The 13,156-nt window shown below is 38.5% G+C and overlaps 1 protein-coding gene across 1 annotated transcript; it reads left to right on the plus strand.

Moving 5' to 3' along the window:
- Window positions 1-2,920: 2,920 nt before the first annotated feature.
- On the plus strand, window positions 2,921-12,341 carry LOC108951121. Its single transcript, XM_018817869.2, has 16 exons — window positions 2,921-3,132; window positions 3,256-3,386; window positions 3,561-3,756; window positions 4,338-4,544; window positions 6,003-6,120; window positions 6,208-6,308; window positions 6,627-6,766; window positions 7,112-7,247; window positions 8,261-8,472; window positions 8,727-8,884; window positions 9,078-9,190; window positions 9,514-9,652; window positions 9,762-9,887; window positions 9,950-10,166; window positions 11,009-11,117; window positions 12,136-12,341. Exons 1-16 carry the CDS (start codon window positions 3,078-3,080, stop codon window positions 12,339-12,341), a joined length of 2,364 nt encoding a protein of 787 aa, XP_018673414.1. The 5' UTR covers window positions 2,921-3,077.
- The last annotated feature ends 815 nt before the right edge of the window (window positions 12,342-13,156 follow it).

The raw sequence follows: 13,156 nt of genomic DNA on the forward strand, positions 1-13,156 counted from the left end.
GCCGTGTACACGTTCGTGCTGTTGTAACAAAACGATATATTGAAAAACATTTTGCATATACGTGAAGTAATATTTCAAGAGATCATAGGTGAGTCTGATGTTTATGATGCAAAATTGTGTCAGATATATCAAATATATATAAGAATGTTTTGCAAACTTCGTTGTTTAGATCAGACGCACGAAAGTAAATAAAAAATAAGAAAACGTAATGAACGAATTTTAATCAGGTTCATCAGCCTCTATAGCTCAGTGGCAAAGCACTAGTCTCGTAAGCTAGGGGCCGTGGGTTCAAATCTCACTGGAGGCGCGAGGCAGTTTGATTTGTAATTTAACAAAATATTCTTGTATTTTCAATAATTTAAAGCTTGCATTTCAATAATTTATCAATGATGCTTATAAAAGAAAAATTGACAAGCCGACATACGACCCCAATGTCATGCTGAAGTGGGGTGAGATGGGATACCTTTAGCAACTATAATTCAAAAACGTCGTATAATTAAAAAATATTTATTTTTACTACCCAAGGAGATGAGAAAATAGACCAAAAAAGACAGTACAGTGGGCAGGAGATAGGACACCTTTGTACTATATTTTCTCGTCTCATTTGGTAGTAAACGAAGAACATACAAAAAATTATAAAACTATATCCCAACGACTCTAATAGACATTTTTAGTTGTTTAAAACACGATCAGGATAATTGGATTTCATGTGCTAAAGGTGTCCCACCTTCCCCCATCCTACTATATATCCTATCTTACCCCACACTACTATATGTTGATACAGTATTTCAGTCAAGGCTAATTTAACTCATTCTGAACATAACATATAGTACTGTGGGGTAAGGAAGGATACCGTTAGCACATGCTATATATATGCTTATCGTGTTTTGAAGAATTTACAACGCTCCTTTTTTTAGTCGCGCCGCACCATCATATGATTGTGTAAATATTCTTCGTTTACTAAAATAAGAGACGAAAAACGAGAATAAAAACATGTTTCTACTTATCCCAACCTACTGGAACATATAGTAGTATAGGGGAAGATCGTCCGGCGTCGTGGCTCAGTGGTTTAGGCGTCTGCATCGAGAACCGAAGGGCCCCGGTTCGATGCTCGACGGCGGTACTAACACTGATCGGCGTATGTGTCCTTGGGCAAGACACTTAACGGACATTGCTCCAACCCAGCGGTCACTTATGGGTTGTCCAAATTACAGTCATACACAGGAAAAAACAAACAATTACCCACAAAGTTGCATATATGTGGTGACTCGCTGCCCAGACGAGGATAAACCTTCCGTGGAAGTGCGTCCGGTTGTGACGTTGTGAGTACAAGTGTAGTTCTCGAATGATGTTCGCGAATCGTGTGAGAACGAGTTCGCAGAAATAGTCCGCAGATGGAGTCCTATATATACGGGTCAAGAATCGGGACAAACAACGGAACTTGGTCGGACCGGAGAACGAGTTCGCAGAAATAGTCCGCAGATGGAGTCTTACGGGTCAAGAATCGGGACAAAAAACGGGACTTGGTCGGAACGGAGAACGAGTTCGCAGAAATAGTCTGCAGATGGAGTTCTATATATACGGGTCAAGAATCGGGACAAAAAACGGGACTTGATCGGAACACTGGAGTCGGAGGAACATGATAACAAGAACTTCACTACCGCGAGCACGTCACTTCCGGACGTACAAGGGTGTTGGGGTAATGGGCCAAGTCTGGCCTAAATCCCAGGTCCTCACAGACCTCACCCATACAGAATAGAAAAAATAGAAATAGGGGAAGATAGGACACTTTTACATTTTATTTTCTCCTCCCATTTGGTAGCAAACAAAGAACATTTAAAGAACTTTAATTCAAATTAGGATGTACTTAATTAAAACAAATTAATATTTATTTGATAGTAAAGAATTTTTATTGTCACGCTTTACTTGCGGTTCGGGGAATGCGTGCAAGTGAAACGCGAATTGCTCGTCATTTGTTTGAACATTCCTCCTTTAAATTACAATTAATTTATTTGTCCTGTACTTCGGTAATTTTGGCGCGATTGTGTTGACAACGTTATTGGGCGTGTCTCAAAAGTTTAACAACCCCAATAATTACATATTATCCGAAAACGCATGAGATATATACGTCATGTATTGGTATGATGTAAACTACGAACTAAAACAAATTGCAGCACAAACATATACAAAAGAGCGTGCCCGAACTCCCATTAACATATATACATATATGTTAATTGATTATACACATAGTTGATTTAAACAATACGGTATAGACTTTTATTGGCAATATCAGAAAGAAAGATCGGTTAATATATTGTTGCACAAAGGCTGATATAATACAATACCATATGCACTTTTATAAGAACAGATTGTTGAATTATACTACATTTTTTATAAAGCTAAATAGACTTCTGAATCTTGAGATTTTCAGCAAATAATTAATGTCAAAGTTTAATGGCCGATGAATTTATTTTTGTGGTCATCGCAACCTGGTGATTTATGTCGTGTTATGGTTTCGACAGTTATGAGCGATCCAGTCGGAGAGATCACGCGGGCGTGGTAGGGAGTCAAATAAACACGGCTTGTTGCACGTGTCTATTCGTCAGAAACGAGCGATTATATCAAGAGGGCAGTGCTGTTAGAACTTTTTTTTTCAATGTGAATAATACGGCTCGCGTCATAGATCAGACTTACGGAGAGTAGATTTTGTATACTGGTCAAAGTGGTAAAAACGGAATGTATATCGCCTATTAAACTACTTCAATGACGATTGATTATACTACGGCGAGTTCGAAATAAGAAAAAGAGAAAGGGATTACTACACTGAGCGCCGTCATGCCGTATTAATACCACTTTCCCAGGTCGGTAAATTATAAAAGGTGATGTTTTTGAACAGACCACTTCAAACTGGGTGAACAGAAGTTTCGAGACGATAAGAAGCGATCAAAGAATGTTTAATTAGTTTTGTCTGTAAAGGAAATTTTGAATTTTATTACACAAAAGTTCTGCTGATTAAAATCTGTAAGGACGAGGGTCGAAGGTTTCAGTCTTTAGTGTTGGAATAGCATTTCGCAAACATGTGGATCAAGTTATCGATTCTTCTAGCTTGTATTTCGGAGTTCATTGCAGCAGGTTGGTGGTACTGTATAACAACTGACTTAATACCTTGGTATATAAGTAAACGTATTCAACGTCTGATCTTCGTTTTTCGCAGACTTGTGCATATTGGCGGATTTAACAAATGTTTATTTGCAGATACATGTAACTACAAACGTTACCCGACATCGTTCATTCCCAACTTTATTACAAGAAATAATGTGACAACAAAGTTTAGCACTTTATCATCTGCTAAAGAGGCATGTGACCACCTTGGGGAAAATTGTTTCGTAAGTTTGCTACAATTAAAATAGTGTCAATTCAACAAATATCAAAATTTTGGATAATTGCCTCGTCTACGCTTTAAACTGTCAAGGTGTAATTTACCTGTTTCTAATTGCAGGTAACGCAATATAAAGTATTGCTTTTTATACATGATATGAAACTGGCATTTTTTCTCGCAGGGGGTGGTACTGGTTCTCCACATGCAGTACCGACTCTATGTTATCGGTTCAAGCAGCGACATCCGGTATAACGATCAAGCTATATCATGGAGGAAAACTTGCCCGGGAGATTGTGAATTCGTTCTCAGCCGTGAGTTTAACGGTCGCTCGGTGGTTTCTAAATACAACAAGATCTGCGATACCGTTATAACTGAAGGTATACGTATGTGCAGTATATTGATATTGACTTTACGTTCAGATTGCTACCTTGTGGAAAGAACGTTCATGTGTATCGGTATAGAACTTTTTGATTCTGTAATGTACAGATTACAATATTTCTGTATCTAGTAAGGTGGTATTCTATACCGCACCTGCTACCTAAAATACATATAGCGAAGAACAAAGTCTTAATTTAAACACACCCGATCCTCTTAAACTGCCCATTTCGTAGTGAACCTGCTAATTTTTGCATAGTACACGTCAATGTATACATATTGCTGCAGCAGAAAGCGGAATTAAATGGATTAGTCTCTACAGACTTCATTTAATTGCCGGTTTCTGGAGAACCACTTCCTCGTGGGTGGAGCTGGTCGCATGTTTAAAATGCGCAAATAAACTAACTTTATAAAAATGCTTCTCTCCAGAGAGGACTATAAAGTTTATGTTGCATGTTACAGAGGACACTGTTTTCTTTGTCCCTGCGGTCAACTAAACTCCACGTGTTAATTAAATATTTAACAATTAACTAAAACATAAAACAAATCACAATGCGAACCTAAACTTCGAGTTTAAACGCAGAAGAGACATCGGCTCAAGGTGGTACATGGCTACCGTGGTCAAGGTGGAGTCCATGCAGTCACAGTTGTGGTGAAAACGGCGTAAAACGTCGTGTGAGGCAATGCCGGGTGAACAGACTTGATAGGGACAGGTGCTCAGGAAACAGAACACAAACCGCTCCTTGCAACTACTCTAGAAAATGTCCCATAACTTTATCGGATGTTTATGGTAAGTTAATGTATGGCCATGAGTTTGATAGACGTATAGTAGGGTGGGGGAAGATGGGACACCTTTGACACATAACATTCGAATATCCTGATCGAGTTTTAAACAATTAACAGCGGCCTATGGGAGTCGTGAGGATACGGTTTAATAATTCGTTGAATTTTCTTTGTTTACCACCAAATAGGCGGAGAAAATAAAATAAAAAGGTGTCCCATCTCCCCCCACCCTACTATATATAACTGACTTTCCGTTTTCCTGCAAGAGTTTAGCTATTTTTGGTAATCTATAAAAAAATTGTGTAGAAGTTTGTGTCGAAAAAATCGTGACAGGCTGCATTAAATTTAATGTTGCAATTTACTTTCTATTGTCCAACGACGAGTGAACATGCCGGGGATACCTTACGTAATAAGATTAAGATGGGGTAATAATCTACCTGTGTAATATAAGTGACGCTGGTGGTGGTGCTTTGATGACCGAGTATTTTCATTGGGCCATGCAAAAACAAATGGGAGCCTTGATCGCTGGTGGTTTGCGCATGTACTGTAATTATATGTTTTCTTTCTAAACACCGAACCCCTACGTCCATCGTCAATAACAATGTTAAAATGCGACGGACAGAGCAACGAAAACAAAGAGATCTACTTAAAAAGCGAATTTTCAAAACCATATTTAAATTTAAAGAATGTGATGCTATAACTTTGCCTTGCTTTGTCCGGATGGCTAAGTAAGTGACCAATTTGAGCGGAACATTGTAACATGTTCAACTTATAATCGATCACACGGCAATCCATCGATTCACTGACCGTGCTTTCTAAAGATCATCAAGTGAGGTACCGTTTTACCCAACACTGGCATTTTCATGACATAATGTAATGCCGTATGCAGACATAATTCCGCTATTTACTGATGTAATATTGGACAAGACGGCATTTACTTTTAACGTCGTCATCGCTTATCAAATCTGCGGCAGACGGAGCCACGCACATTGTAGATAACATGATAATCATTGCTATAACTCGTGATATCGGTCGTCATGTTGCACTTTATAAAGGCGCGCCCACCGGCATTAGACATCATAATAAGTGAATTTTAAAAGTAGTGGGTCAGGTAAACGATTCGATGTCGAAGAATTTTATTTTTTAGCCATCTATGGCAGCAAGCAACAACTGAAACATCCTTGTAAATTATTCCGTCTCAATGGGTTCCGACACAAATTGGCCAATTTTTGGTTATACTCATGATACAGTGTCGTCATGTTTATAAAAAAAGAACACCTACGAGGAAACAAATGGCACCGCACTGGGCAACTAAAATTGTTTATCTGAGATTAACTATAGCATATATGACTCGATGGTTGCTGTCTGGCGTTGCCGCTACCAACTCCGATCTAACTGTTACCGACTCATAACCACTTAAGATGGCAATTTGCAAAGGAATTCTCAAAGTTAATTTCATTTCTAGGTATCGTTGGTCCCGAGGGAATCGCAATTGCTGGACGAATTCCGATTTATTCCTCCTGCATACGGCAAGAAGCGGGTAACAGGACGGGGTGTGGACACCCTGAAGGAATAACCACAAGGTGCTTATCCAACATAATGTTCGGCGTGTTATGCTTGTTTAATTTGCTGGTAACGACAGTATAAAACTCCCGCTTCGTTTGTTGCAGAGAAAAGTGTCGACAGTTCAATTGCTGCTATCTCAAAGCATACACAGGCCCGGAACAAGGCCCACGTTGTTACCAGCCAATACGAATTTACGGCGGCGCGGGTAGGTGAAATAATTATTGCAGAAACGCGTTTAAATATTAAAAACCGCTTGCCCGAAATTGGAATGAATGCGCGCAATATCAACAAAATCTCGGTGCGCCTATCTGTGCAGACGCTTGGTTCGCATAGATAGCTGCTTTTCCCCCTATTTACCAGCCTTAACCTTCCATGTATGGTATATATATACATATAGTAGGGTGGGGATGATGGGGCACCTTTTAATCACATATTCTCGTCCAACTTGGTAGTAATCAAAAAACATACAAAGAATTATAAAACCGTATCCTCACGACTCCCACAAACCACTCTTAATCCACAGGACCTAGTGGTTGGAGTATTTGGAGCGGTTGGAGTGTTTGTTCAAAGTCATGTAGAAACGGTACGAGATCACGAAACCGAGTTTGTACAGGAGGCTTACCTGGGTCTATTATCTGTCCACAGTCCGACACAAATATTGAGGTAAATTTAACAGCCATTACTCGTTTGTACCAATGCGTCACGCATTCGACCTCGTGAAGAACTCTATAAGTCAAAAATAAATTGCCAATTCCACGTTAAGAGGTAATCCGGCTTGGCGTGTTTAGATATTGAAACCAATTGTCCGTGGGTGTGAGTGTCGCGCTGTGGTTGTTGTAACTGCTGCTGACTGTTCGCGTACTATACTGTACGAGGTCTCAAAACTTCGAAGCGTTATTCGCTATTGCAGCGATACAGCTAACAGGATTATCACATTCCCGATGCCAACTGAGGTCTATACTGTAACTTGAATGGTGAACCTGTTTATTTATTTTACGCAATTTTCAGGTGTGCTCATTGGGTCCGTGTCCATGTGACGTCAACCCGTGTCGTAATGATGGCGTCTGCATCGTTGACGCAAGGCGAGCTCACGGCTATCGCTGCGAGTGCCCGAATAATCTCATTGGAAAGCATTGCGATTTCGGTAAGTTTATTTTACATAGGATTTTATTGCTGAACATGGAAAGGTAAGTTGTAAGCCTACCTTTATAATACTTGCCGACTTGACCGTGGTGCAAGTTTTTAAATTGCAGAAATGTGGTTCTTGGTTTAAATTATGTAACAGCCAAAGAATAGTGTTTACAAAACTTCCACCTTAACCACCTGTATTATAAAATATAGAAGGATGGGGTAAGATGGGATATCTTTTCATTCTCTTTTTTCGAGCCTTGTTTGTAGTATAAACAAAGAATATATACAGAATTATAAACCGTGGCCCCGCGTTCCTAAAAAAGATAGGGAAATATAGAATCTTATACTCCTCAGTACTATACATAAATTTCGTACCCCTCTTAACTCTTACGGGGTTCAGCATCTCCGAACCGGTACTTTTAAAACCTAATGTTAATGTTCTGCCAAAAATAACTCGTTAGAGACAAACATGTTCAAAATTTCGAGAACATATATAGCTCGCTATATTTAGGCAATGGTTATTGGAATTAGAACCACGTAATCTTGTCGCGGTGAACCGGTTTCTGGGTCCGTTTATTTTACCATTGACTACATTTTATGTTTACACGGCGGAGTTATATGGCGAAAACTAAGGGTTGTGTATAATGGCTCTTGTACGTTTTCGTTATAAAAACATGTTTGTGTATATCGCACAGAGACGGTTGACCAGAAAAATGGCTTACGACTGTCTAAGCGGTTAGCTGTGAAACATGCATGAAATGTACTGCTATAATTTGGAAAAAGATCCACTAGATGAGGGCCGTTGTTAGGTTTGGTTGTATAATAATTTAATGACTCGTTTTGTGCGGTTTGAAGTAAAATTATATCCTGTTGATTGGCATGCGGTAAAAGCAGAGGTATGTGGCACTTTTGAATTGCAGTGCTCGCTAGGTTTAAATTAAATATTTTAAGTTGGAAAAACACAATATACAATGCTAGCACATCACTGATTGCCATCCTTTTCTAACTTTATTGTGATGTTCTCAGCGGAACCAGTTTTAACCTGCCTGAAAGATTCAATCACTGTCTCCTTCGACAAGCGTGTGATAGAAGACGAGGGGTTGTTGAACGACCCTGATCTCATCCACTTTAGCGGTTACAATTCATCCTTATGCTATGCAACACCAAGTCCCGATGGCTTGAATTACCAGCTTTCAATACCCCCACCCATTGACAGAAACTGTGGTTCATCCATCAAGGTAATTTGGTTTGCCTTAACACAGCCAACATGTTGGTACACGGCTTCTATATGTCTATTCTTAAGGATCACGTTCTTTTTAAGACAGGATACCCCATAGAGCCTGTTATCCTAAGATAGACCGTGATGTTATGCTCAATACGTCAATAAGTAGATAGGCTAGGTGAAAGCAGCATCTTGCGTAAAGTCGCTACGAAAGCGTAAAATTTAAAATGTTGTTTATCCCGTTTTCGTTTAATTTGCGACCACATTTAGGTCACTGGTGAAGAATATACCGTCAGGAACAAAGTGATTTGGCGTCTGGCTGACTCGGGCGCCACCTCATCTGTTGTTTTACTTGATCTTGCTTGCGTGTATGATAAAAAGCCAAACGCGACGACGGGTCTCGGCTTTGGAATTCAACCTACAGTCAGGTACAGTCTAAATCATTTTTAGCTACTTATTATGTCTAAATCAAACAGAAAATGCTACATTTGCCATTTTCGCAACTTGGCTTTAATTTAAATTGCGGTTTCGATGGTATGCAATATTAATATTAATTCGGTTTAATTACTTGCCAATTATAACACGCGCCTCATAGTTTCTAATTTAAATGAAAATTTTCAGAACGATATCCGAGCAAACCAGCCATGCATCGTTTGAAGTTGACATATCGCTGTATCGAGACAGTAGTTATTCTCCAGGAAGTTTAATCACAAGTTCACCAAGACTAGCACAAGGTAACATACAAAGCCACCTGCAATAAAATAATTTGAGTTCTGTTTTTACAACTTTCAAACATAAACATCTCTAATTTACACAGTGGATATATAGCTTGTATCCATGGTACTCTGGTGTAAGATGGGACATAACGTTAGAACCTATATCCCATATTTCCTGATCGCGTTAATAACGCTTCAATAGTCGTGAGGATGCAGTTGTTTAATTCTCTATACCATTTATTTACTACTAATGAAACATGTTCCATATTACCCCACCCTATACTGTTACACACACCGAAAGTTTTCTTGTAGTTTCAAGCGTGTTTTCTTTTCTTTAACAGGTGAAGTTCTTTACGTATCCGTAGACATGGTTTCCCTTTCTATAACAGATCAGCAAAATCAAGCTCTCGTGCTAGACAGATGCTTTGCAACAGACACCAGTTCGGAAAGAAGAAATGTATACGACTTTATACGAAATGGGTACGAACAACTTGACCATATTTTACCTATAATGTTGTACACATATAGATGTTTCATTATCATCGATTTTCTCGACGTTGATAATATTTTCCTCCGTAATATTGAACAGGTGTTCCACTCACCCTGCTTTTTCAACTGTGATACAAAGTGGAGAGTCGTCGCGAGCAAAATGGTCGTTCCGTGTTTTCGAGTGGAAGACAGAAACGAATACAAACGACATTTTCATTGTTTGCAAGTAAGTTACAATAAAAGCTACAACATGAAGCTACAACGTTTAACATATTAATTTATTTAAAGGGTATCTGTGTGTGATGCCGGTTACGAATCGTGCCTGCCAGTTTGCAGCGACAGTGCTGTGCAACCGGCGACACATGTGGGCAGTATTGAGTCGAACGTCACCGCAGAGAACATTGAACTTGAAAGTATGTTGAACAGTTTGTCAGTGACCGGTTCCGAGGTCGAGCTTTCAAATTTGAACAGAAGCAGGCGAGAAATCACAGATAAAACTAAAAAGGTAAATTTGGCGCGTTGCCGTTATTATCATCATATTCATTGTATCATTACATAGAGTTGATTATGTTTTATGAACTGCTTTGAAAACGTAGATAATATAATATGCCTGGGCTATGCAGAAAAGCGCTAATTCCTCGACACTAACAATAGAAATGTAAACGGAAATGAGTAACATACCATCAAGAGTGGCACAACGTCGGTATATATTCTAGGAACTCAATTCATTTATAGAAAGATAATTTGTAAATTTTTTGAGCACCTTATGATAAAGCTGTAAACTTTTATGCGAATATGGTGCGTTCGCATACGTTTCGGTAACTTTATCAAGTTGCTTTAAAAACAAAATACACGCCACAAATACTCAAACAAGTCAAACTAGATGTCACATACTCAACTTTCTTAAAATTTTAAGACCACGTTCATTTGAAAATCATTGTTTAAATCAACCATTTTTGGCGATTTAAACTTTCTTATGACGTAATTTCACATCCGCTTCCGGGTCTTTTTTATTAAATTCAGTATCGACATGGTAATAGCAACTACAACTAAGCGTGACTTCCTGTGGTTCGTACATCGCTGCAGTCATTGGCACCGCAGAACCAAAATAACCCATGACGTCATAATTAGGGTGATGACGCAAACCGTAAAAACGGTCGCTCCTGTTAATAGTACGTCCAACTACCCCGTTCCGATTAATGGTTAGCAACCACGCTGACACTCGCACATTTGCACTGTAACCTGCTAAAAACACACAAAAAAAACTGTCTACGTCAGACTACTGCACAAATTCACCGGATATGATACGCTTCTTACATTAAAATAACTTACTTAACCTTTTTAAAGTTCCCTCGACGACACGGATACTTGCCGAACCGAAACAAACAGCGAAGAATTGCATCAGATTCTGGATTCCAAGTCTTTGTTTCAAAAAGAATATCCGTTCTTGGACCAGGTTTGTATATGAACCCGTTAATTCTGATATTATGGATTAAGTGTCCTGATATATATTAAGTTGGGGAAGATGGGATATTTAAGCACACATCATTATCTAATATTTTTAAAATCAAAACATATGACGTTTTTGCGGTAAAACCACAATTCAGTACTACCATTTCTTTATTAATTGACGGCAAATCAAAAATATATACAGTAAAGGGGAAGGAAATGGGACACCTTTTACCTTTATTTTCTGTTCCTATTTATTAGTTAACAAAGAACATAGAATAATAGAACTATATTCTCACGACTCCCATATACCGTTGTTATTTGTTTAAAACACGATCAAAATATTTAGATATTATGTGCTGAAGGTGTCCCATCTTTCCCCACCCTACTATATTAAACCACAAGGAGAGCTATTCGGCGATTATTATTATCTTGTTATTATATCAGTGTATTATCTTTAAATTACCCCTGAGGTATAAAAATCTTTTAAAGTTTGGGAATAAATACATACAAAACTACAAAGTGGGGCAAGACGGGACAAAAAATAAAAGATTTGATAATAATAGTATAGACCGCAATTTGTAGTTGTTCTATCAAAACCATAGCCGGCTGTGGTATATAGTTTATTTGCCACGTAAACTTTATGTATTACACTTTAAAACGATGTATTTTGATGGGTTTATTCCTAATTTGAGCTATATTGACCTCTGCCTATTTTTCTCATGGTGCATTCAAGCTGAACGTCTTACTATTTGATTTAAAAAATGTTGCAATCGCTCAAAACCGAATTGTGATATAACGACAGAAATCGACTTGGCCGGGCATTTTGTTTGACCGTGAGAATACCGTCGAATAATACGCTAGTATTTTTTCGTCTATATTTGACTGGATATCGGTAAAGGGAGACTTAAAAAAAGCACGTCTTATTATATACCCAGTCCCGTCTTCCCGTCTTTTATCTTCAATTAACGTCACCCTATACCAATGATTTTTTTAAGTAGATCCTAACTCTCGATTTTTTACAGATGCTGGATTTGGAGAAGGCTTCATGCAATATCCTCTGCGTGAAAACGATAGCAAACGTAACTACCTGAATTCGCATAACAACGAGGAAAATGAAGTTTCAACGTGCGGGTTGGCCTCGTTCGTCATGGTTGGGTGTGCCAGTGTCGTGACGTACGTGCTCGTAGCCGCAGTTGTCAAAAGTCTGTTGACACGAATGCGACGTTGATTGCATTTAATTATTTGATATATAATGCACCACATGGGCAACTCTCATACTGCCAAACCTGCTCGGATTTTTTGTGAAATTCAAGGCACGTGACCATGTGCCAACTATTAGCTTGGTATCACAAGTTGTAAATGCAACATCGCAAGCTGTTTTGTATATCTGTTATTAGCAATCATGCGTGTAACATTATTTTGCACATTAAGATCTAACTATAAGGATCAAGAACCAATACCAATTTGGATTCTGTACAGGCCAAGTTCGTCATTCTTTGCACTTAGCTCTCGGCAAATTACCCTAAATATCTAGTAATAACATAAACATGGTATCGCAAAGAATAGTTTTGTAAGATTATCCCGAATTTGCCGATTCGCGTCAACGAAATTCAGCTACTTTTTACACATTTTTTTATTACTGTGTTGAATTCCATGCTAAAAGATGATGCAAATATTGTTTTTGTTTACTGTTCGATTTTGCACTTTATGTTGCACTATAGTAAACAAAGTTGTTTCAAAGTATCTTATTTAAACAAGCTCAAAATTGGAAGGTGGAATGAGTCTATTTCATTTAACACATTAATGCTCCTGGCAAAACCCTCGGGCTACAATTCGCGTTGGCTGTAACATGTGTTTTTCCTTGAAATCAGTTTACTGGTCAATTCAGAGATCATATGGTTTGCCTTGTTTGTAACAAAACACAAGTGCCTATCTTCAACGCAAATATTTATTCGTGATGATGAAAAGTTCGTCCCTGGGAATTTGGGTTGTGTAAATTTTTATACAATACTCCGAAAATGGTTCACGCAATTTAGCAAATAG

The sequence above is a fragment of the Ciona intestinalis genome, chromosome 3, assembly GCF_000224145.3.
Source record: "Ciona intestinalis chromosome 3, KH, whole genome shotgun sequence".
Classification (NCBI taxonomy): Eukaryota; Metazoa; Chordata; class Ascidiacea; order Phlebobranchia; family Cionidae; genus Ciona; species Ciona intestinalis.

Bases quoted from the DNA above. Each gene is read 5' to 3' on its own strand.
- LOC108951121 (XM_018817869.2), top strand. From the start codon at position 3,078: ATGTGGATCAAGTTATCGATTCTTCTAGCTTGTATTTCGGAGTTCATT. The intron at 6,309-6,626 runs GTAGGTGAAATA...CTTAATCCACAG, and splicing joins ACGAATTTACGGCGGCGCGG to GACCTAGTGGTTGGAGTATT. The intron at 9,888-9,949 runs GTAAGTTACAAT...ATTTATTTAAAG, and splicing joins GACATTTTCATTGTTTGCAA to GGTATCTGTGTGTGATGCCG.